The sequence below is a fragment of the Serinus canaria genome, chromosome 4 (genome assembly GCF_022539315.1).
Source record: "Serinus canaria isolate serCan28SL12 chromosome 4, serCan2020, whole genome shotgun sequence".
NCBI classification, from domain to species: domain Eukaryota; kingdom Metazoa; phylum Chordata; class Aves; order Passeriformes; family Fringillidae; genus Serinus; species Serinus canaria.
The window spans coordinates 53,764,357-53,791,067 of record NC_066317.1 but is presented as its reverse complement, the minus strand read 5'-3'; the positions used below and the strand labels follow the sequence as shown (position 1 = coordinate 53,791,067).

Genomic DNA, 26,711 nt, shown 5'->3' with positions numbered 1-26,711 from the left:
CATGTAATTGATGTAAAAACTTGTCTGTCCTCTTTATCATGATAAATATCACTAAAAACTGCACTTGAGTGTCAGTATGGACTCTTCCTTTGCCAACAAGAAGCACTATCTTGTTGCTTTTTTTCATTCTTTATTTCAGTGTTGCATTTCCTTTAGTTTTAATTATATTGGATATGTCAAGATGTCTATAATCATTCCTACTTCTGTCTTGAGATTTATGACTCTAAAGAGATATATATTTAAAGGTAAAATTTTACACAATATAGCAGAGAAGAGTTTACAGAGATTTTTAAATTTCACTCATTTATGGGGAGACTAGTTTTGTACAAATGAAATGCACACTCAAAAATTCCTTTTTAAGCTACAAAATAAGACACTTCTAGCTGGTGCTTTCACTGTTAGAAAATTGGAATTTATTTTGACCAGAAAATTAGCATTTGTAAAGTATCAAATTCATTAAATGTTTTTTATGATGTTTTAATTTCTCAGCGTGTTCAGCTTCATCAAGCCTAACACATGCCCATTGAACAGGTATGATAAACACAAGTCATGTCTCACAGGAAGAAAAGCACTGGTTTTCCTTACAGTGGAATCATGAGTGGATGAGTACATCATTAATACATCTGGAATTCCCATAATTTTTTTACTGTAATTTAACTGGATGGCGGCTATCTGGTTTGAGATGGTCAAAAGAGTTTACTCAGATACAAGACAAAATCGTGTTTACAAGCCTAAAGATTCATTTTCTCTGTATATTTTAAGTGGCACAGCAATGTCCTTCAATGTCCTCCTTATTTGTATGTACTAGCAGACGTGTTGACTGACACCCTCACAGCACTTAGAGAGGTGGTTTAGATAGATAAATTAAACCTCAGGTACCTGTACTCTAAGTGTCCTAGGCTGAAAGGAATAAAGACTCCTTTATAATGAAGCACCAAATGAGAATATGGAGATCCCACAGTAAGGAACATCCTAGCAGGCATAGGGATAACAGCACAGAAAACAGGTGACTTTTGCCAGGCTCTTCAGAGCACCTTCACAGTCCCATGAAAATAAAATGAAAGCCTCTCCCAGCAAGCAAATAAGTCCCCATCTCAAAAAAAAGTGATTGAACAGTGCAACCTGATAAACCCCTACAACCACCAAGAATACTCTTCAGGATGAGGAGATGCATCTGAATTTTCCCCTGGTTAAACACTTGGCCATATATGTTTGAAAATATCCTCAGTTATATCTCTCCTTTATTTTTCATTCAGTGCTGAGACTTTCTTGTTTTTTTAGTCTAATTTTGTGTATGCAAATAGAACTGTAAAGAGATGATGATTTTAAAACAGAAAACATTAAAAAAAAAAAAATCACAGAAAAGCTATCTGTTGCAGTCTCCTCCAGGGCTGGCTTGTTTCTAAGTTTCCTGGAACTCACTAGTCTTCACAGATCATATTAATAAAATCGGGTTGACAATAAAATGTAAAACTAATTTGCTAGTTTACATTACCATGTCCATTTCCCCTCAACCAGTCTGGCAGAGTTATGATGTGCATGCATACTGTGGTGCACACAACAGTTCCCACTGCAGTTGCCTCTCCTCTATTTACTCCTTAGTCAAGACTGAATTTATTGCTCATTCTCTGCTAGCTTTTTAAAAGTCTGCATGTCCCTCATCGTGAGCTCTCCATCTGTGTGATGTAAAAGACTGCCATTTTTTTTTTTTTAGTGAGGCACTCATGTTATCCAGTCCCTTTTCCACCAGAAATGGCAAAAATCAAACTGGGCATATTTTTTTTATCCTCTTAAAAGATGACACTTGGCAGTCAAATCCAGATGTACTTACTTACCAATGCACTACACAACATTATTAATTAGGCCATAAGTTCCTTCAGACAGGACTTTTTGTTATTTGTTCACACAACCCCTTTCAAAACCATGTCCCATTTTACCACTGGGCTTTCAGATGCTGCCACAGCACCTACAATAAATAATTTGGGGTACTTCTATTTAATCCTGCTGGTAACCAAAAGACAAAGAACTTAGACCCAGATGTTCAGCTGCAGTAAATTAAGGCCTCTCCACAGGTTTTAACAGAGCTATGCAGATTTATGCTAGCTGGGGACCGGGTCCTCTGCTCTTAGTGTATTTTGATGCTTAAGCTGGGAACAGCAGCACCTACACAGTGTGTCTGCACCACTTTGTCCCAGGACTAAGAGCAGTCCAGCCACAGGCCAGCAAGGGCTAATTCTTCCTTATCACCAAGTGAGTTTTGCAGCTGAGCACTGCATTTCTATGACTTAGACACTGAGTTTAAAAGTGGCTTGGGCTCATCTTGCCTACAATTTGGTACATGCTGAGCTTGTATTCCCTACTGGAAATACACTGACTTTATTTGTTCATGTCAAGTGCATCTTCAGTTTAAAAGTTATCCCTGCTGAAGTTAACACAAGTTATAACTTGAGCCTGTGTAGCAGCTAGATGCACAGCCAAAACCCCACGGGATGTGCCTAACCCCAAGAATAATAAGAAAATTGAAACCATTTGAATACTAACCCAGAGATGGGACCCTGCAGATCACTGGGTCAACACAGCCTACATTTTCCTGGCTGAGATAGCCTCCCTTTGTATTGAGATATTTTCCCTTGCTCTTTCAGCACCCAGATTGATGGGGAATAAAGAGGGGAAGGGAGCTGTAGATTGGAAAGAGCCCTAGATGAGAGTTCCAAGCCTTGCTCAGCTGGCTGAGAGGAGTGGGTGGGACCACTCATGTTTAGGAAGCAATGAAATCCTGTTTTGTAAACGTACATGAGGATTACACACACCACCAGGGGGTAAGGAGGGGAAAGAAGGGGAGAGAGGAAGAAAAAACAGGGAGACAAGAAAGTGAACATGGTTGCACTTGATTCTACACATGAAGGAGTAGTGAAAAGAACACCCCACCACAAAGTATTTTAAGTAAAAAAGAGCTAGCTACCTGTAAGTGTGCAATATTGCCAAGTCTTATTCACCTGAAGCACCAAAACACCAGAGTGCAATGAGCACCACAGTGTTTACAACTGCATCTGGCCTTGCCCCGTTTTGATGGCAAAGACTGCTGCAAATCCGAGTGCTGGGGGCACAGGGAGCAAAACGCCAACTCCAGCCTGGCTTCCCTTGGATTAGAGCGGCACAAACCAAGCATCACCTGGCAAAGCCGGTGGAGTTAAACAAGGACAGATTAAGTGTAAGTGAGAAGGAAATCAGGCCCTTTATTTCTGCCCCTCCTTCCCTGAGAAAAACGAAATACATTCCTTTTTCCTCAGACGCATCAATAGCAATAGCTTAAACTGCCCTAATCAGGTTTCACCACCGGCAAAGCGGAAATGTTTATTTCCATTAGGCTGAGTCTTTAAAATCTTCCTTTCTTTCCTGCACTTCTACCACTTCCAAACAGCAAAGCCTGACAATTTAGTCTCTGACAAGCAAGCTTAATACTGAGACGTTTGGAAAAAGAAAAAAAATCCATACAAAGAAAGCTCTTAAGACAAGATAGGCTGAGCGTTTGCACCACAAATGGTTTGTTTCAGCTATCTCTTTGCCTCCTGTAAGACGGAAATCAGACAGCTTACTGGCTTAGCTTGTTAGGCCAGGTTAAAGGGATGCAACGCTGAAAGGCTCTTACAGAAGCTTACCCTTGGACTAAAAATAGCAGGCACTAGAGAATTATCTTAAATACTACCAAACTTGTTCTGCACTGTGAATGCAGATAACTGTAATATGTTTCCATTTTTGGTAGTTTTAGAGCTTTTTTAAGTTATGCTCGCTTTAGCTGACTATTTAATTAGTTTCTGATTCTATTTGCTACTTTTTCTCTGAGATATAGCCTGAGGGGTACTTTGCCTATGAATCCTTTGTATTTAGCAGTGTTGCTATTGTTAACATCTAATGAGCTGTTGGATTTGCCAAACACCCAGTATAGGTACAAACGTTTCTTTGAAATACAAAAGTTTAACACATAGCAAATAGCAAATCAAAAGATACTCTAACGCAGCATCCTCACTCTCTCATTGCGTGTCTCATCAAAAGAGAATAAAAAATAAAAATCTCCTTTATTACGTTTAATTCTGAAATTCAAAAATGCATATTTGAGTGAGACAATTTTAGCTCCTTGCCTGTGACTTTAGAAGAAAACTAAATGATTTTTAGTACCATAAGAAGACTTGTGCGTTTGAGTAAAGCTCCACAGTCTGACACGGATCCCCGCCAGCTGAACTGTGGAGTTAGCAGTATTTTCTTTGGAGTAAAACTGCAAGATTCTACAATTTTTAATGAAGGCACCTCATCTTTAAAACACATACATTGATATTTTGATGCATTTTTTAGGCTACAAGCAGTTTCTCTTTAAGCTCTGTTAAGCAGGATACCCATTCATCTGCTCCTCACTGAAAACCATGACAAGATATAAAAAAAAAAAAAACAAACTCCAAAGCAAAGCACAAATGTTCTCTGTCCTTACATACATCTCACTCGTGCTACAGCCAGTCTGAAAGACATCCCCACAGAAGCCAGTCATGAGGTGTAACACCCCTGCTGCTGCTGTTGCCTCAACTTTGCACTTCTGCAGATAGCACCATTGTGGGTACTCGCTGTACGAGCTCAGATCAGAACATCACAGGACTGAAGCAGCAAGGGCCTCTGCACACTGACTCCTGCCCACTGCCTTCCACATGATGCCCTCAGCACTACACCAGTCTTGGCATCCAGATGATGGCCATAACAGGAGCACTGAATGGAAACTGATCCAGACACAGACTTTAGTATGTTTTCCAGTGCTTCTTCCCTCCCTTGCAGCTCTTTAGTATGAGTAATTTCTAAAATAATTTTAAAATCTCACCTTGAGTGAGGCCAACTTCTAGATGGAAACTCCAGGTAAGGTCAGGCTAAAAGCCATCCATGCAGCTGAACAGAAGCATCTTCCCTTACTGGGCAGACATCACATCTGATTGCCTTGGAGCTGGCAGGGCCTGTCCTCCCAGACACAATTTTTCTTTGACTTTCTTTTTGGGGTGAGGAATGTTTTTACTTTTAAATAGTGGTGGCATTCACAGATTCCCTCACCCTGTGCCTTTATAAGCTCACACATAGTGGCATAACCCAGCCACATGTCTTGCAACTGCCATTAAAACCCTCCATATGTCTTCATTTGGGAAGCAAGTTTTCTTTTTGAGTAAGGAGTTAAGTTCACAGCCTCCCTGTTGAATAAACAACATGTCTGATGTCACCTGGCTGCTGAGCAACTCCTGTCTTTGAAAGCACGCACTCGGTGATTTTAGATATCTATCTCTCAGCCTTTCCTTCTGCTGTCATGCAGCAAAAATCATGCTTCACCTTCATTATGATGATTAACACTACTATCCATCTCCTGCAATTGGAATTTTAAGTAGTATTCTAGCACTACCAAGGAAACACCCCCATTCACTGAATGATCTCCAGTCACATATCAAGGGAAAGTATCTGCAGAAAGCAGTCACAGTTCAAACAGACAAGATCAAGAAAGGAGGATTATAACCCTCTCTTTATAGAAGGGGATTTGATGCTCACAGATTAGTCAACTTCTCCAGGCCACAGTGCCTGTAGGCTGTAGTCATGGTGGCAGAGCAGGGCTCCAACGAGCAACACCACCACCCCCTTCCAAGCAGGGGACATTTCACCACCAACAACAGTGCACATATTCCCCATCCCTAAGTACTTTCAGATGAATTTCAAGTTGTCAGAAGATTTGAAAAAATGGTTGTCAAGAGTGTTGGAGTCACAGCCCATAGCTAAGAAGAAACTCATTTTGTACGTTCACAGAACTTGGCGAGTTTGCCATTTTTTGTACAGAAAATGACACTATAATATTTGCTCCCTTAAGACTAGCATTCCAGAATGGAAATTTCCAGACAAAGTTGACAGAGAGAGAGTAGCAAACAGACACACAGAAAAAGGCTGCTGTGTAAGATATAACTCCGTTATCAGAAAGACAAAGGTATCTCTGTGATGTAGTGGATGTTAGGGAGAACATCAGGGCTACAGCAAAAGAGATAAGTTTAGACTACCAGAAAAGAACACAGTCATGACTGAGTTCAAAAGTGAGCATGGAGGCCATCCATTTTAACATGAAGAGCCAGGCCAATCCCCTAAAATGCAGGAGGAAGAGGCTATAATAGAGCAGCAACTCAATAAGTGTCTTGGAAAAACAAAGGGCCCACAAAACATATTGCTTGAGTGGGGCCTTCTCTTTGCAAAACTTTCTTTGGGGATATAAAAAACAGAAAACATCCAAAGCCTCTAAGGAAAGTCTTTACTTATGGAGATAATCACACAGACTTGTTTGTCCCAAGGAAAGCTATGAAGGAGAAAGTGAAGAGCTTTCATCTTGGAAGATTCCCAAATTACTATAAGGCTATGTAGGAAAATATTTCACTTTAGACTTTGGATGGCCCTTGGAGTCAAAAATAATCACAAAAGCGGTCCTTGTTGATCCCCACCAGGCTGCTATGAGGGCAACTGTACTGAATAAGGCTCCCAAGGAGTAGAGCCTACAGGAGGGCAGAGCATGGGGTGTCTGCAATGTGCCCGACAGAAAAAGAAGGGAAAAAAAAAGCTGTTGTGTTACTCCTTGTTTTTTACTGTATACTCTTTCCATTCTTTTCTTTGCTAGTGAAGAGACTACACTTTCTTGCTGCAGCAGTAGCTCAAGATCAGGGATCTGCTGCCAGGGACCTTTGGAGCTAAAATGACAGCCTGGGATGTGGCACTCCTTTACAGACTGTTGTATGTAAGCCTGTGTCATCTACCACAGCCTGCAAAAGGTCATTGTGAAGTCTGTAGAAAGTCAAACAGCAGTGACGAAGGAAGAAAGTGTCTTTGGCACAGTATCAGGGATAAAATGCCTTTCTCAAAGGCATTTGTGGGATATCAGGCAGAGTGAATTGGAATTAGGATGAGGAATTGTGCCATTAACACCAGCAACAGATTAAACACTGATGATTTTCCCTGGGTATAAGGTGGAAGAAGACAAGTTAGATTTTGCGTGTTTATTGAAGCAAGAAGGTTAGAGATAAGATACAATCTAACCAAATCATGGAATGCAATATGGGGAGATAGTCAAGAGTCCCCGAGTCTGAATCAGTGGGTTTGTCTAATATCCCTAGGTCCAATTACCCCTGGTATAAAACAGTTACTGGGTTTCAGAGAAGAACACCAGGTGAAGAGGCTCTGATCCTTCATTAGTTGAGAATCTTTAAAATCCAGAAAGGACACCTGCACTTATCCAAACCATTCAAGCAGCAGGAGGAAGACATCTCCAGCAATTTTGGAGCGTACAAATTGGGCACCAGGAATTGCATTTTCTTTGCACAGAAACAATTCAAATGGATTCAGACATTAAATATTTTCTACGCTTCCATTCCAAGTCTGTGAGCATCTTCACTCCTTTGCTATTGAAAAAAAGCATGTTATTATACTACAGCACTGTCTGTGAAATGCAGAAGTTTGTAATGAAATCTGCTTTTCTCCTTAGAGATCATTCACACTCAACACTTAAAGAGTTGACTCTCTAGGGACAACAGTGGTGAAGACGTATGTGGACTATCTCCAAATCCCTACAACTTTGATTTTCACAAAGATATTAATTTTTTTATTTATTTACTTTTTTATTTAGAATACACCAACATTGTTGAGGGTGAGCCTAAAGAAATAACGGCACATTATGAGCCTGAATCAGAAATGACTAGAGAATATAATGGAGTTCTGCACAATACATTTGAGGGATGTCTTTGTAAGAGTTCTTTAAAAGAAGGATTTTGGGGAGGAATTGGGAAAACCTAGCCACTCTGTTGAAAGGGATAGAAGGGCAATGAATTCTACTGTAGGATCTCTTCTTTTGCTGACTCAGTGAAGACACGTTTGTCATTCAAAGACAAATTAGAAAAGGGCATGGATCATGCTACATAGATGCTTCGTCTCAGTTATCAGCCACATACAGGCAGCTTCCAACACATCTACCTCCAAGTGCATCTGAAAAAAAGCAATCTCTTCTGGTGGATGTGGACAGAACGCCTTTGTCAAAATATGAGTTTGAGCAAATACGGCAAAGCGGTTTAGCACAGGGAGGATTTGTCCCTGCAGAAATTGACACAAATTCCTTTAGGACAGGGGCAGCCACCCCAACCACATAGCTGGGACTGCCAGCAGATAGAATTAGGGAAACTGGAAGGTAACACTGTGGCCTAATGTAAACTCTGAAATCTGCTGTAAACACAGCAGTAACATTGGCACACGATAAAACTGGTATCTGTCACTGCACTCCCAGAAGCAGGTGCAGGGAAGGACAAGACACATGAGTGGATATTTGTCATCTCTGTGAATTTGGTTTGAGGAAAAGTCCAAGCTGAAAGCAACTGTGGCAAACAGGTAGCATTCCAGTGATGGAGGGCAGCTGGAGTGATCATGCAGGAGAGAATAATGGGAGATCAAGTGGAAGGGTCCAGTTTGAAGTTCCTGCTATGTGTACAGTGCAACTTGGAGTAGCAGCCCTGAGAAGGCAGCATTCCTGGATGTTTCAAGCTGGAAAGACAAATACCCACGAAAGCAATTCATCAGTAAGTTTCTGACATGCATATCTTTAAGAACATACATCCATCACTTTCAAAGATATGGTTTAGGAAATAGGAGCTATTACAGGCTTAAGTTTAGGGGCATGTCTCTTTCCTTCTTTAGCGTTTGGGCTTACAAATCAAAGCTTCACAAGTCTAATCTTGTGAGAGATCCTGAAAGAGAAAAACCTCTGCACATCATGGGGCTTCCCATAACAAACCCTCCTGGGTCTAGATGGAGTCCAGAGAGGGAGCTCAAGTACATCGGGACAGTGTTCACAGAGCTACACATGCCAGGAGCAGTCCTGTAAAGTGATGCTGATGGTCCAGCAGAGAATTAACCCCCTGTGGTCTATTACCTCTGATCATACTGGACTTGAACTGACCAATGTAGAGACCCTGACATGATTTCAGTTGCAGTGGAGTGCAGATTTCTGGAAATCATTTGTGTCTGTACAGGACATAGCCAAATAGTCCTTCCAGCACAGTGCTGAAAACACTAACTCTGCAGGAACCTCTTTGGTACAGTACAATCATCTACAGCCAGAGCTCATAGCCCAGTAGGACCCCAGCTCACTCTTCCAGATCTACTCCAGTATCCCTTCATCACTTTCTCTGTGCCTGTGTTCCTCTGAGAGAGAGGTTTGCTCCCTCTCAGAAGAGAGCCTAGGAGGAACATTAATGTTGAGTGAAAGCTAATAAATTCCCCAGCAGCCATCAGTACTATGCAGAGGCATCCATATGGCCTTGCAAGAGCTTGCCCTGATCTGGCTGAAGAGCACTGTATCAGAGCTAACACACCCTCTCTGACCAGTTACAAAGGGGCGAGAGCATCTTCCAATTGACAGCATTTCTTAGCTTCCTAGTCTTCTGTGGGCTTTTGTCCAGTTGAGTTTTTAAAATTTTTATGATTTAATTTTCTTCTTCATCTCAGGTTTGGAGATAAACAAGCCTCCATGTTGGGATATACTACTTAAGGCAGCTTCTCCTTGGGTTTGGTAGTTCCACATCACATTGGCACCACTGCAGCTCTGATGTGCGTTGTTTCCTGCACTAGGCAAGCTCAGCAGGCTGTAGCTGCCTCCAGCTGCCTGCGAGGAAATGGAGTCTGGTTACAGAGCAGTGCTCACAGACCTCCAAAGGAAAAGTAAGTTGGGTTTATCTTCACTCGCAAACCCCAAGGACCAGCTCTTTTCTTCTTTCACTACCTTTGCTCCTTCTAAGGACTTCAAAGTGCACACCATAAAACTGGGATGGGCTGGCCACTAGTACATAGAGACTCTCCCCCTACTACAGGCTTTTTAGGCAATATCACAAAACAAGTAAATAAACACAGTGTTTAATAACTGAAGGAGAAAAAAAAAAGAGCATGCCCCAGCATCACAACCAAGGAACTTCCCATGCCAACTACTAAAAGGCCACATGGAAGGACTGAAATTACCCTTAATTCATGATATGAGACTTTCAGGAGGGTTAGGTATCCAGTGACAATGTTTAAAAAGTAAATGCACAAAGAAATAATATGCCTCCAGAACTGTAACAAAAAGATTGCATAGAAAGTTATGCATTATGGATGATTTAGCAATATCACAGACAGCAAAGGCTCCAGCAAAAAGAGTGAAATCATCCCTATCTTTCCATTTGTCGGCAGAATTTTAACAAGGGGCTCCTGGGAGCTCTTGGGGGCTCCTCCATGGCTCAACAGACAAATTAACTCATCAAGGGGAAGGTAGGGATGATTAACTAACAAGAGTCCCCTCCAGCCCATCACTGGTACATGGTTATTTCACCCAGATGGTGTTCACCTACCTGAAACTGGTAATGACAGTCTCAGGTCGGATTTACAGAAAAACATAGATAATAAGGTGCCGCAAGAGTGACAAGATAGGAGTTATTGGTCTGTGATGCTCCAGACTGCGCCAGAGGCAGCAGGGCTGTTTTGTAATGTTAGTCTCTGTTTTGTAACATTATCCTCTCCCCCCAAGAGATTTCCTGCTGCAAATGGGAGACTTGGTCTTCAGAGAAGCATTTGACCTGACCCTTCCTATAGGAGAGTCGGATCAACAGAAAAGAAAATGACAAGACGTGGCAACACTCCCATCACACACAAGCAGAAGCACTTTGACACCCTTTCACTGGAAATGGATGAATGTTTCTGCAGTGCTAAGGAAAAAAATCCACAAGTTTTTCTGGCTTTTTCCCAGATGCAATTGACGTGACAATTGCCAGTGTTTTGCCTGATGTCTTCATACTAATGTGAAGAGTGATTGTTGGGCTTTTAAGGACAGTCAACGCAGCCAAGAAAATCCACACCAGTCCTGGTGAGAGAAAACACAGCAAAGCAAACACAAAGCCAGAAAAAGAATTTCAAAAATGCATACGTTTCCCCCAGACAAGTAAAAATAAAAGCCTATTGCTCCTTTGCATATGCCTGGAGGGTCAAATGCCTAACAGAGCACTCCCAAGCAGAGGTCAGGAAGCATGCACTTATGTTTTGTTTATGAAAATAATTGCATATGCATCCATTTACCCCTGACAACTTTACAGTTCCACTAGTCCAACAATAAGCCTGTGAAAATGGACAAGCTCAGTACTTGTGGAAACTAAGATTAGCCCAAGTAGGTTTCCTTAATCAAATATTTGTCATGAAAACCAAGGCCAGACTGCAAACCTTTGACTGCCACCCATCTTCCTCTGAAAACTAGCATTGGGCAATAACAGGCTTCTAGCTATATAGAGGCTTGTCTCAAAGAAATTCCAAAGTTGCTTAGGGCTAAGATTTTATGGGCTGGATTTACGGGCTAAGATATTCAAAATGGGATCAGAGACTCCTTACCAGTACTAATAAAGTAATTTCAAGGAGGGAAGAAGCAGCAGCAGAGGAACACAGAAATATTTCCTCAGCTTCCTGTTCCATGTAGTTCCTGAACAGGCTGGGTTGGGCCAAATGGCCTCGAGGTCCCTTCCCACTTCATCCACTCTGATTCTTCAAAGCCCTCCCCTGCTCTAAGTTCATTCTTGATCCTTTGCCACCCACACTGTCACCTGCACTACCTGGCTGCCTACGCCTCACCCAGAAGCCCTCTTAAAGCGGATACCCACAGACCAGAGATCCTGTTCCTTTGGTCTCAACACACAGGGCCTGCTAGAGTGGAGAAAATCACTGCCAGATTTACCTAGCCAAGTGATACATATTTACAAGCAAAAAAAAACCACCCCAAAAACAGCCCCTAATACTAGAAGAGTTCTAAAACTCTTGTAATACCTGTTTTTCATGTCTGGTCCCTGACTGCTCTATGGAAATGTGCAAACCTGCAGCATTCTCACCAAAGCAAAAGTTCCAGTGAGATGTCTCACTTCCATAACATATATTACCTAAGGTCTCTGATGCACTTTCTGAGTCATTATGTAACTGCTTATACAGCAACATGGGAGAAGAAAAACTGGATTTTTGCAAAGGTTTTGGAGTACTTTAGGAAACATTTTTTTGTCCTCCAGGAGAAACTACCATTCCAGGAGAAAACTCCCACTGTTTCTTTCATCAGCTTATGTAGAAGCTCCTCTGACCAAACCAATCCTCCAGATAACCATTATCACACCTCCCTGACAAGAGGCCAGAAACTTTTTTACCCAATTTCTCTATTTTTATTCTAGTGTATCTCCTGTAGGAGAGATCTGCAGTCCCCCACACCGTTTGATGGCGGCACCTCCAAATCCTGATAAGATTTTGTATCACTGAGCCTTCAGGAAGCAGGTATGGTAACAGAGGTAGAAGTTCGCCCTGCCCATTTGATACCTCCAGCCCCAGCATATGCCTGGAAGGGATGATCCTCCTAAACTTTATGTGATAAGCTGGATGGCTGTAAGCAGTTCAGGCAACTCAAACCTGTCATAAATCAACAAGGCAACAACACTTGCCAGAGGCTGCCACCACGGCTCCTCACAGAAAATACTCTTCTTCTGATTATCGTCTTAGTGATTAGAAGTACCCATTATGGACCAGCACCCCATTGTGTTACTCACAGTAAAGCACAAAAGCACAGATGTGTGTGAGGAAATGGAAGTATTATTCTAGTGCATCACACGGCTCACGCTTCATGACAACACCAAAATCTCAATAGGTTTTGGGTTTGTGCTTTCATAAACAAAACCCAGTGATTACTGCATGTGGTAAAAAGCAAACTCCAATCATGGCCCTTCAGACTCATCACCGCCACAAAGTGCTAATTAATTTCTCAATCATTACGAAGCAAGACTGTTGCTCTGTTGTGTCAGAACGGAAAATTCAGCCAGAGCAACCAGCTACGCGTTGCAAAGGGGATGATTTCTACCGAGACCTGAACCCTGCCTCCACGGCTGAGTGTGCCTGCATACACAGTCAGAGCTCCACGCCTGCCAAGGCTGCAGCCCACCACTTACAAAAGCACCAGGATCCTGTATGCACCTGCGCAAAGCTACCAAAATAAAAATTAGACACTGGAGAAAAAGAGGCCTATAAAGCTGGCAGGGGGCACTCCTCCAGAAAGGCTCCAAATTTCCAGTGCATCTGAGGATTACCCACAGTAGTACAACAAAAGCTACAAATAGGTACATTTTCACAGACACACATAAACTCTTCTTTGTATGTATTCTCTCTTTTTCCCTGTTCACGGGGAAGAAACCAGTTCATCATGATTCGATACCAAAACTTTCTCCCTACGCCAAATATGCTCTGTGCAATTTCCTCCTCCTGACCTACACACGTAAAATAGGTTAGCGGCACTAAGGAAAAAGAACTCCTAAATGAAGACTTGTGATAATTTTATCCTTCTGTAATGGCATGGGCCAGAGTTAATGTCAAGTGGGATGGGGCAGCAGGGAAAGAGCACGCCAGGGTTAAGATGGACCGTTTAGTAGCAATTAGCAATGATGCATTGAGCAAAAATAGCAACAATGAAAAAAAAAGAAAAGAAGTCACACTAGAAACAAAACCATTAACGGAAATACATTTAATTTAACCAGTTAGCCTTTGTCTATGAAAGGCAAACTTTCTGTTGCTGCTGGTAAGTCAAGGGGGAATTAAAAACCAGAAGAATCTTATCAGAAATATTTACTTCCCACTAGCAATAAGTCTAGGATTGTTTTTCTGTGTGGACAGAGATACTGTCCCACATTTTCGTGACCCTCTCTGCAGTTCCAGGGAGAAAATATTTAGTTCAACATTAACGTAAGCTAGAATATGGCTCTATTTATGTGACAAGTTGACAACATACAATTTCATGCTTGTTGAACTGATCTGTGTTATATATTCACTGTGAATATTATGAAGCCTCACCATTATAAATATGAAACAGTATACACTTATTCAAAATAACTCCAGCAGTAGCAATTTATAGCTCGGTTGTTTGTGCGCTTATGAAGTCCAAACGCCGCCTTAAGAAGCTGCATCTCACTAAAACAGATGTGGAGTGTGACTGTGACCAAAGTGGATTTAAGATGACCTCTGTGAAAGGAGGCTATTACATTTTTGTTTGTATGGCAGCTGACACCAGTTCATATTTAGCTACGTAGCCAGTGGGAACACAGTGTAACACAGTGTCCTCAAGGGCTGGTTTTAACACAGGCCAAGACATCCATCTAATGACCTAATTAGCTCACTACTGTTCTGGCGAGTGCTAGTCTTCCCTCTCAGCAAAAGCACAGGTGCTCCACAGAGCAGCAGCACAGTGAGCATCTCAAGCCATGGCTGCTCTAGGTGAAATGTCTCCTTAATGGGACCATGAAGTGGATCAGTCACATTTTCTTGATTGCGCGCCTGAGGAACAGCCTTGGTGGCCACATACATCATGCAATAAACTCTCAAAGCAATTGGTTTTTTGCTCATTCGGGACTTCATTCCTGCCTGAAGGTTTCAACCAGCATGCCAGGTGGTTCTTGCATTAAAGCACTGTGGTTTGTCCAAGCAGGAACGAAAAAAGGAGCAGCAGCACACCTTGGTAACACCAGATACAGAGAATTTGCATAAACTCTTTCCAATTACATAGCAGCTGGTTCGAGTAAAATAAATTTCACTTACTGCTGGAGCCTTATTAAATGTCAGCATATCTAATCATAGATTATCGTTTACATACATCATCCCACAAAGACAGGATGTTATTGTGCTGGTCTCCCATTTAGCAGATGTAGAGCCCTGAGTCAGGCCGCAGACACTGGTAAAGGTAATGCATTCAAACACACAAGAAATGTGACACTGCTCCATTAGGAATATAAAAAGTCCTGCACTTCTGTCAAGTGTCTGCTATTTTCTTTCACTGGAAATGAGGGTCTTCTCGTAGTTTCACAAGTAGGCTTTATGATACATTGTTACCTTTTATCATCCTTATAAAGTTTCCTAACCCAAATCTGCATCTTTTGCCTTTTATGTTTATTGTTGTATTAAACCTGTGATGTTGTCTGTTTCACTACCAAATCTATCCCATAACCACATACTGTACATTAATTTCTCTAGGACCTCAGCTCTTATCTGTTCACTTTTATGATCTCTTATGAGCTGTTAGGAATAGCAACTTGCAGGAATGTTTGTAAAGTCATCTCAGACTGAACTCAGCCTTCCCCTTTTTTACCATACAATGATACTCCGAAATAAAATCCAATTTGCCATAAAAGCAGTTCATTACAGGCTACATTTTAGAAGGACACAAGTTCCTAAATACCCAAATGCATGTGCTTACCATGTAAATCATTCAATCTGCATGAATCTGAATTTCAAAAAAGCCTACTTATTAGAGCAGGAAGGTACATGTTGATATGACTTGGTCCTGTGTTGCTTCCAGATTCACCAGTATGCTCTACACGACTGCCCAGAGCTATTTTGTTCATGCCCTCCAGGGCCTCAGACAGGCTGCCATGTGGTGCACACAATCACAGTCCTTTCAAGCACTTTGATAAGCTTTATTCTGCCATTATGCCATCTAGAACATTAAACACAATGTTTAAGTTCTATGTTAAATCATGATCAGCTCCTATTAACTGTTCCAAGCTCCTCATTTTTATCAACAGTTACTTTATTAAATCCTTAATAATATAGATGGAATAGTTAGTTAATTTGTGTGTTGAGCCATGGATGTTAATTTGTAAACATAATAACATACTGCAATCATTTGCATAATAGCATTTTAATCTTTTTAGTAAAAGCTGTAATTCCCTACAAAGTACGCTGCAGTAGAAACTAAGTGACTATTGGTAATAATAAAAAAGGCCTTAAAATTCTGATCCTATTATAGTGTTGGAACATACCCAAACTGCTACCATAATCTCTGAAATGTTACTGTTCTCTGATTTAGGTGTCTGTGTCAAGAATAAAAATGAAGTATAACTGGTAGCAGTAGACTATTTCCTAAATGTAATTTAGTATTCACTAAGCACCAGCACTTTGCAAATAGCTCTGAGGCTTTCCTTCAAAGTTCAGAGCTCTAGTTATGCATATTGTGTGAGGTACACCATGCAGCTCACCTCCAGCCTCTGTTGTGCTGAATAGATGGCTAAGATAAATCATGCTGATTTGGCACTGAAGGGCATCAGCCATCAAGGATTTGACTACTACGTCTTTATTTTTTTTTTTTTTTATCCCTGAGATTGTATCTCCTTGAACTGCCTGCCCTGGGCTACTAGTTTTGGAGAAAATTAAAAAGTGGAAAAAATGCTAGGGAAGGCCACTACAAAAATTCTGTATAGGCTCAGTTCTCTGGAACCCATTAACATCAGTCACAAGACTGGCAAAGAAAACATTGGTGGTTGTTTAAAAGTCAGGCCAAGTCATTTTACGCAAGATCTGGTAATTCATTAATCAATCTGGCTGCAAACCTTGAATGAATAACCTGCAATGGTGAAAGAGACTGGCAGCACCACAGAACACGAGGGATTTAATAATCTGAACCAATGCAAATTACCCTGGTGATGTTTAAGCCTTCCCTCAACACTCATCATCTCCCTGATACAACCCCTTCCAAATAAATAAGAAATCATTTATCTCCATGCATTCCCCTGCTGCCAGGAGAAAGACAGTCTGCATTTCATTGTGTATTTTTTTCTCTCCTCACATTCTCACTGCTTGTAATACAGCCCTTTTTGGCAGTCCACAATAAAATGTAGTTATCTTTTTAGGCTTTCCAAGTACGTGGCACACAGAATGGCCTTGAAAAGTAGCGTGGGATACACCTATATAAAACAATTAAATACAAAGTCATCAAACACTGTAAACATCGCTTTGGAACGTAGATTTATGTAAATAAATTAAATCTGCATGAGGGCAAGCAATGTGGGTTTTCTGAAGTCTTTTTGAAGGCTAAAAGAGTGTTTTGCCAAGTACAAGATTTATGATTTTACACAGGTTCATTGTAGTTTAACAGGTTATTGCCTATCTACAGGCTGAATTTTCTCTTACTTATTATTCTCTTATTATTTGTAAAAAATACCAACAAAGAGAAACACCCACTGTAGATATCTGCCCTCTCCATAAAGCTAGGCATGGATCATAAATAATTTTAAATATGACTAATCTTACATGATATGATACAGTATATTTCAAGAAGTCTCAAGGGACAGCTTTTATGAACAAAAAGCCTTCTCACTCATGACACATCAAGTTGTATGTTTGTTCAGAATTTCACATAGCATTGGCTTTGAGAATGAAAATTCAACCATTTTGATTTTCTGAAAGTAGCCAAATTAAATTTTTTGCAAATACAATTTTTTAAAGTCTAGTTCTTCATAAAAACAAATCATAAAAGTGAATGGTCCAGCAAACCATCTAAATAACTGGTCTTGGTGATTTGTTAACTATTTATTTACCTACATGAACTTATTTATTTATTTATCTACATGAACTTATGTCAATAGACAGCAACCTGAGGGGCAAGAACTCCTTCATTTTATCTTTTCAAACAACAGGCAAACAAAATTAGGTAAAAACCAGAAGTGATCGAGCTGTGGATAGAAAAAATCACCTAATTCATAATGGACATAAGTGCAAACACTGGTAAAAGAAGAGCCTCTGTGCTGGGGCAGTGCAGGCTTGATTGGGGACTCGTATCAGTTACCCTGGCATGTGAGCAGAAGGATGCAGTGATGAATTAGGTGTGTCTGCAAAATATTGGTGTGCTCTAATCCTCCAGGGAAGGCCAGGATCTCATCACACCTAAGCGGATGAGAGCAGGGATTTATACTTAACACTTACATACTATCTGGACTAATTGGACCTTTATCTCACTTGGCTCCTGGTTGCTACCACAACTATTAATAATTCCTAGTCTGTGAGACTCCCAGTGCCACTGAGCTTGTGGGTGCTCAGCTCAAGTGAGCTTTCAGGAACATGATTTGCAGAAAGATTGAAAAGTCACTTTATGAAATACAAACCTTTCCTAAAAAAAAAGTGCATCAGAGATGCTCAGGAACCTTCTAAAGGGCTTTTGGACACTGTCCCTCACGTAGACAATGCCACATGTACTGCATTAATACCTCAAAGGGGAGCGTGTTTCATTCAAGGCCAGATTTGGCAATGTACTGTACAGCTTGTGCAAGTAATGCTGCTCGTGTACTTCCCACCATTTGCTTGTCATTCTGGTTCCTTCCCTTCCACCCCAAATAGGCTGTATTTCTATTTTTGTATGACAATGCCTCATCTGGAAGCTTAAGTCAGATAAAACATACTACACCCACAATGACAAGAGAGAAAAAAAAGTAAAAAAGACATTATTTTCTTTTTTATAAAGCTGTTGGGGATCAATATGGAAAAAACTAGTCATTACCAAAAGAGAAACTGCACAAAACTTCCATTCCCTCAGCTAAAACAAATAGTTCCTCACAGAGTATGTGAGATAGTCTCTGGAGGAAGAAGACATCTTCTTCTGATCTTGAGCACCCCCAGTCGTCACATTACTGAGCGGCAGAGGCAAGAAATAGTGCAAAGTATCCAGCTGCACAGTGGAGAATGGGGACAGGGTTAATGCACAGGAGGAGAAAATAACTGTTTCATTCCCATCTTCCTAAGCCAAGCAACCAAGAAATGTAAATACAACACTCTAAGAAGCTGAAAATAGTCTAATTTTGCACTGCAGTATTGTAAAATACCATTAGGGCACAATTTGTCCCTACAGGTAAGTATGGGCCAAGCTGTGATGAGACAGCAATGCAGCCTGCAGCTGAAGTCAATGAGTGTGAGGGGAGAAAACAACAGAATTTGTGTGTTAGGAAAGAAGCAGCATATTTCACTTCCAAACTATTATTTCTGACCTATTACTTGCTGTGTAGATTCCTTTCCCCAGCTGCATTGCCCCTGTGTCTCCACACATATTCCCTTGTTTCTTCACACCGGGACAGCTCATCCTCAGACAGACCCAAACTTGCCCATGAGATGTTGCCCCGGTCCCCATCTCCCAGTGAGGTTAACTACCAGCCTATCTGGTCGTCCTGCTGCTTGCAACACGCTTCGATTTTCAGCACAGGAATTGTTTCCTACACAGGGTCTGGAGGGGAACAGTCACTACCTGTCTGAGACAACTTTATACTAAGCAGCTGTGGCCATCAGAGCAGACAGGCAGTAACACACGGGACAAGAAATGAAGCCAAGTTGCACTGGTTTTACTGGAATAATTTGTATCCTTAGATTTGGTAAATACGCAATCGTATTACTTATGTGGAACTTACACTTTGAAAGTCTGCATCCTCATCCTCATTTTCCTTTTTCTAAAGGAAAATGCTTCTGCATTTGGTTTTTGATGAATGAGGAAAAAATACGCATCCTCAGTTATAAAAAAGCAGAACGAGTCTCCATCACAGTTGCTGCAAACGTGGACCCTGCCCCCCTGCCGCCACCAACATGCCCTACCCTGCCCGAGGCAGTACAACTGCAATTCAAGAACCAGACAGGATTTGGAAACTTTGTAAAACAAAGTGTGGAACATTATACAACTAAAGAAAAAAAGAGGGCCTGAGCACAAGGCTTTGCAGGGCTGATTTGATTAAAATAAAATTAATTCCAAGTTACTTGGATTTAAATTACAGAAACTAAATAGAGAAGACCAATTTCTGCTATCAGTTAGACTGGTTTAAATCCAGAGCAATTCATCTGCATCAGGGAGATCACTGTGAGTTTAGAGCTGTATATAAAGAAAGGAGAATTTTATTCAGGACATCACATCCTATGTAAGCATTTTACTATACCATTTCAGTTAATTTTTCCAAGCCTTTAAAATTCTACCGTGGTAATCCAGGGCTTTCCGGAACCAGCGGGCTAGCTGTACTTCCTGGAACTGTAGTACTTGGTGTGTGAGAAACAGCACCCATAGCTTGCCTTTGTACAAGATCTTCCTGCCAGCTAATCAATTTATTGTTCAATTTCCCAGTCAGTGAACGATCTATGGCCTCTCCTATCAACAAGGAGGGAAGGAGGCTAGAGTTTAGGAGGGGCACGACTGCCCGAAACCACAAGGTGGAGAATTATGAAGGCTTTACACAATAAAAGAAAGAAGACCCGAGAAGAGATAAAGAGACAGCAACCCTCCTCTCATACCCCAATGCACAACTGGAAAGAAAACAATTAAATCTCTCCTATCACTCTCTGACTTCTACTTTTAGATTGCTCTCCACCAAGAGATCTATGAAATATCAGAACGCTGAGCTGGTCCCTGAGGAAATGACAGCCCTCACTGCCTTCTCTGCCACACTCACCCTTCCTCTCCCCTGAACATAAACAAATAGCCAACCTCTCCATTTGTGTGCAAGTAACTTGCACAGTAAGGCTCTGAGTGGTAAAAATCTTTACTAGAAATGTTCCAGCTACTCATCAGCCAGCTGCTGTGCAGCACTCTGCTTCTTGCCGGGGAATTCAAGTGGAAGACAACAAACAAGCTTCAACTCCTGTTTTGCTCTGCAGCTGACAACAGGGCAACTCCTCATCATGACACCACAGGGCAGTGTACTCTAGGTACTCTTCAGCTGTTTCCTCTCAAAGATCACAAGTTCCATTTAAATTCTTTTAAGGCTTTCCCCCACACACCCTTCAGATCGCAGGTCTGGTTTTGATCATGATGATTAATGGAACAGTCAGAACCCATAATACACCAGCAGTTTTCTTGTCTCTTAATGGTGGAAAAAATAGTAAACTGTTGTCCACCAGGCTAATAAAAAAAACCAAACAAACAAACCAGGAAAAAAAAGCAAGCAAGGACTTTGCAACATGCACTTGCATCATCTTGCCTTACCTCGAATATATTGGCGGGTTCATTGCTGTACTGATTGGAGATGATCTCTGACTGGTCACTGTACCACTTGAGTCCCCCCAGAAAGCTGTCTGCATCCAGGTCGTTCACATCTAGTTCAGAGAGGTCAAGTTCTGGGAGATCTGGGCAAAGAGGCTGGTCTTCACCAACCAGAGCAGCACACTGCAAGATACAGCAACACAGAAATAGTTTCATTAATTACCAGGAATCTATTAACTAATATCATGTGATAAGAATTAAGCCTCAATTAAGCTATGGCATAGGGTCTCTAGGATTGACTTTGTTTTCTGGAAAAAGAACACATAGGAGTTAGCTCTTACATAGGTATATAAAGGGGTAGAGAAAGCAGCAGGGCATAAGCTGTCTTCTCTATCACATCTCTCTCCAGGGAAGATGACCTTCCTTCTCCCTATACCATGTGATAATTATCATATTCAAAGTTTAAAATCCAACAGTAGAGGCCAAAGCATGGCCTTATTCTCCTTTCAGAGTGAACCAGTGCAGGTAGAAGTTACAGATGAATACCTCTGGGCAAGGTCTGTCACGCATTTCCTGATACATTCAGGTTAAAGAGGCACAGCCTGTTACAGCCTTCAGCCCTGGAGGCTAGCTCAAGCTGGAGACAGTCACACTTTCACTTCTGCAGAACCTTGCTGCAATCCTTACTCATGATGGTGGCTACCATATGGGCATAAAAAAGTATACGGTTTAGTGATGCTGCTGGGCTCTTTTCCTGATGCACAAACCACAGCCACCCAGTTTTGCATTAAGGTCCTGGCAACCAAAGTATGGCTTGAAATATCCCTATATTCTCCTCTCAGTCATGGGCATAGTTAGTTCATGCAGCCTTTCACCTGCTTGGTGTGAACACATCTATTATCCTGGCTGGATTCCTAAATATCCTCAGAGAGAAGTTGTACTCAGAGAACCAAATGGATTTTCCTCTTCTAGCCACCTTTGATTCAGTAATCCTAAAAGAGGGTCTGTGAAACATTTTGGTTGAGGCTGTACACAAAGTCTAGTCTGCAGGAATCCTTTTCAGCAGTACAAAATGTTTTTGTCTGCACAACTTAGGAAGAGAGTGAGGATAAATAAAAACAAACCTAGAGTAAGTGTCCTTTTATATGCCAGTGTGAAGCTAGACAGGGTATTGACTGACCTACTAAGGAAGAAAAAATTAATAACATACATCCACTTCAACAGAGCAATTGAAATGTTAGAGTATCCACCAAAACCATTTCCTAATTATAGAAAACATGTAGCAACAGTTTGGCAAATAGCTGAGTCCCATATGTCAATGCTGCTCAATTAAGCAATTCCTACTGCACTGTTCCGTGGATCCTTGTAACTCATCCCCGAACATCTACGTCGATATGGGCACACTGAAAAGCACACGTGGAGCTGCAGTGGCACCTGAATGGTTAAAAGCCGTCTAAAGTCAACTGAGTCTAAGGGCATCTACCGTTTTTCTAGCACTTCGCTAAGGACGGCCAACAGCAGGACCAGCGCAGCTCCTGTCAGTTGTCTGGGTGGCTTGAATGATTTCCCAAGTTCTGTTTGGACCGGGGTCAGTGGAGAAAGCGCCGCTTTCTGAAGGCAGGTGTCTGCAGGGCACTAACAGTGCCCATGGACGTGAATCGCTCAGTACTGGTTATGTCACTCTCGCAAGGACCGCCCTGAACAGCAATGTAAGCAAGGGATGCTGAAGGTGCACTTCATTGATGGTTTTGTCCCTGGAATCTCGGTGTGTCTGCAGAGCACGGGCTGGATGCAGCAGCGCAGTCGTGAGCAAAGATTTTGTGTGTTGGCACAAAGACTCGGCGCAGCTGGTGTGAGCTATAATTTACCAGACAACTTCCACGTCTACCAGGACACTACAAGATAATCATAGAGTAGGCCAAGGGGCAAGGAAGCTGAGAGGCTGCAAAACGAGGCTCTGAAATAGCAGTTGTTTTTCTTATTATTATTTAAGGGGCTGTACAACTATAAGAAGTCAAAATCCCACTTAAGTAATGTTAACTTTTTTTTTAATCTGATTTTTTTTACTATTATTTTGACTGTAAGACAAAAAAAAAATTAGAGAGTTTCCTCTTCTTTAGCGTGAGACACAATCTTATGGCAGCAATCTTATAATACAGAGATGACCTTTTTTGATGCTTGGCCGAAATCTCTGATCTCATTAAAGGATAATCTAGTTTTTGACTGAAAAGGTAGATTCTCAGCATCATTCTAAGGTTTGTGTTCTGGAGGTCAGTAGCTTATAACTGATGCCATAGACTTCTAAAGTATCCTGCTGATCTGTTACTGCTTTCATTTATAAAAATAGCTTCACCCTGTGAACCACCTACTTAAACATGTTTACTTTTGCTAATCTACATTTTTAAGTTCCAACAGCGGGCTTTTGAAGCAACATAAACAATGGTATTAAAAAAAATCCTGCTTATCGCAGCCTCCATTTACCTATAGTGACTGCAATGTCACCTAAAAATGTAACTGCTGAAATGAAGTATATATGCCTTGCCAATGTTGACATGATAATAAAATCAATGTTTCTGAATATGACATTATGCTTCTGAGCACACAGAGCACATTAATCTGAGACACATTAGCAGCAAGTGTTCCTGTTATTAATTTATATTTGGCCTTTGGATGATGCCAGATTTAACACTCCAAGTCCTAAAACTGTCCTCATCTGACACACTGATATTTGCTGTTTGCCTATACATCTGTAACAGGTGCACCTGCATTGCTAGCACACATTTTACTGTCTTCCCACTGTTATTTGATATGATAGTTATTCCATAACTATAGCCCTAATTTTACAGTAACATTTAGGAGGATAAAGCAGTCACTAAACACAAAAGGCTAATTACTGTGTGTTATTTCACTCCAACAGACCTTTTTTCTCTTAGTTCAGACGCAAACAGTAAATTAGCTTAACTGCACTGATGGTAATGAATCATTATAATTAAGTATAATTCTCCATTAACCTTTTGACTGGTTTTGTGCCTTTGAAGGTAAATTAAAAAAAAAAAAAAGAAGAAGAAGAAGAAGACTGGACTTATGCCATATTAATTATATTAATGAAAATATAATCTTTGTTTTATTTATAACAAGTTTTTCCAAGTGCCAAGGGGATGAACTCAGGAAAGAGAGACCTGACAAAATGTGTGTCATGTGGATTCTCTCTATCAATCTTCACAACCTTACTGTACATCACCTTCATTAAGCTGTGAAGCACTGGGGACGCTGATCAGCTACAGTGATGCAGGCAGGCCTTTATTAAACAACACGCCGTCCTGTCATTATGTGAGCAAGAATATAACACATTTAACATTGACAGCAAATATTAATGATTCAGAGAATGAAAGCTGCCTTCAGTGCTTGCTGCCTGCATTATTTTAGCTCAGTAAAGGTGATCCCCTGAGCCAAAGCAGCACGAAGACGCTAGTGTTGCTACAGGAAGTGCAATGCAGGAACACACTGGCAAAATCCTACCCACAGTTAATCCATCCACCATACAATTAATATTAAGATCAAACTCTTTTTTTGGTTCTTTTTTTTCTCTCTGCACTATGAAAAAGTCATTGACATAAATTATCTATTCTGTTACTAGCTTGAAATTACTGCAGGAACTCTAGTGATTAAAATAAATCTTCAGTATTTCCATATAAGCTGGTTCCTCAATCAGTTCCTAGCAGCATTAAGAATAATACATGATGGAAAAATGAAGCTATGGCAGCTGAGACCCATGCTACAATCCAGACAACAACCCACAGGATACTCCAGCTACTCAGAAACAATTAGGACTTTGGAGCCAGAAAGTCATCCACTTACTGCCTTGACTCATAATAGCTACAGGACATATGAATTATCCATATCTATTCCACTTTACCAAGAAATCAAAACAAGATAAGACCAATTACAATATGCAAACAGAAATCTGTGGATACAATGGCAAGCTGCAAATATTTAAAACATGACAAAATGACTTGAGAATTCACAAACATGCTCTGCCAGATAGGAAAAATTTACTGGAGAACATGGAAACGGTTCACTTTAGATGGGTAGCTCTCTACAGCATGAACATCTTATTTAAAAAGCATTGCCTGTAACCTGTTTTTCCCTCCCCCAATGCCCAAGGGAAGCATTTTAAGCATTTATTCCAAGCCTGAATCCAGAGGATTAGTTCCTTTGAGCAGGTCTGTATTTGGGATTCCTCTTCATGGGGTCCAAAGAAAGTTTGTCTCGCTTCACAAGTTGCCCAAACTTTCAGGTAACGCTCCATTTTGCTGAATGCAAATATGCAGAAATCCTCAAACCTCACATTATACTCCAGAGATTACCACGGGGCTGCTTGCCTTTTTTATTTTTTCCTTTATGAATTGTAGCCAGCAGAAGCTGTGGATTTGATGTATTGCCGTCTATTTTTACACAAGCAGCAGCAGCAGCGGCGGCAGCAGCAGCAGTTCACAGTCCTGCATAAACTCTATTCTCATGGTTCATCCTGTTGTCTCTGCTGTACACTGGGATTTAACCATTTCTTGGACTACTCAGATTGACTGCAAACCCTGCTCTATGGGGCATTAGCTACAGCGTCAGTATTCCAATACCACAAGTAGCAGGGAAATGTCTCCTTCCAGAAACCTCTTATAAAAGCATCTAAAGCCAAACAACAGGGTATTCATTCCTGTGTGCGTGTTTGCATTCTGCAGCTGATAAACAAGGAAAAAACCTTCGACAGAGCACAGTGAAACAAGGAAATAAAATATGAAGCCATGAGTTAATTATAACTTTTTTTTTTTTAAGACATATTCGTCTTATTCTAAATAAACATGGCATTTTTCCAACCAGGCCACTGAATGCCACTGGAAACGCCACTTCAGACACCGATTCATATCAATATCTTAGAGCATAAATATTGCATATGACGGGAAAGCGAGCCAGAGGCACATGAAAATAGTTTCCAACTGCAGGAGATACTATACTGATGACAGGCGCTCAGCTTTGATTTGCTCAAGGCATCGCAGAGTAACCTTAAAATAGCAAACTTACTGGAGTTAAGATAAGATAGGGACTTGTTCGCAAAGTGCGCTGCCTCGGCCGTCCTGCCGGTGCCCCGCCGAGCCCACGGCCCCGCCGGCTGCCGGCACCCACGGCCGCCCACGCCGCGCTCTCCTCACCTCGAGATCGCTCCATACAGAGTCCTGGTTGCACATGTCCCACGCCATCCAGCTGCGGAGCGACGGCAGGAAAGCTGGCAAACTACAGTCCAGAGGCAAGCAGACAGACAGCAGACACTCATGCAGGCAACGAGACCCTCTCTGAGAGTGAACCGAAGGCACCTGTCTTACTACTGTTCCCCGTCACATGACAAAGCTATTAAAAAGTAGGCTGGGCTGTCACTCATCCAGCCTTCTGGAGCCGCTGCTCCAGCCCGTGACGTCAGCCAGGGGCAGACCCAGCCTGAAGTGAAGTAAATCTTTGCAAAACCCGCTCAGAGCTCGGCGGCCGCGGCAACACGCTGCGATTCAAAGCAGATTTCCACGCCACACCCCCGGAACCCTGCTCCTGCCGTAGCACAGCTCCTATCCCTCCCCATCTTTTTTAATTTCTTAGCTTGCTTCCTTTGTCTTCCCCCCACACCCCAGCACACAATAGGCAGAGCTGCGCTTATAAGAAGGAAAAAGTGAAGTGACTCCCAGCCGAGGCACAGCCTACGGGCTCTGAGCAGCCCGAGCACCCCTCCCGTGCCTGCACCGCTCCCCCGCATCTCTTTGGAGAGGCTGTCCCAGAGTTCGGCAAAAGTTACACCACCTCCCAACATTTTTTTTTTTTTTTTTTTTTT

General features: G+C 41.6%; 1 protein-coding gene across 1 annotated transcript in view; it reads right to left on the bottom strand.

The window, feature by feature from the left end:
* The window catches only part of PPARGC1A (PPARG coactivator 1 alpha), a 68,699-nt gene extending 42,467 nt beyond the window's left edge, over window positions 1-26,232 (bottom strand). The window contains exons 1-2 of the mRNA XM_009099836.4: window positions 26,047-26,232; window positions 20,846-21,025 (exon numbers count right to left, since the gene is read on the bottom strand). Of these exons, the coding sequence (XP_009098084.1) occupies window positions 20,846-21,025; window positions 26,047-26,094 (228 nt within the window). The 5' untranslated portion in view covers window positions 26,095-26,232. The remainder of the gene's footprint in view (window positions 1-20,845; window positions 21,026-26,046) is intronic.
* Window positions 26,233-26,711: the final 479 nt, after the last annotated feature.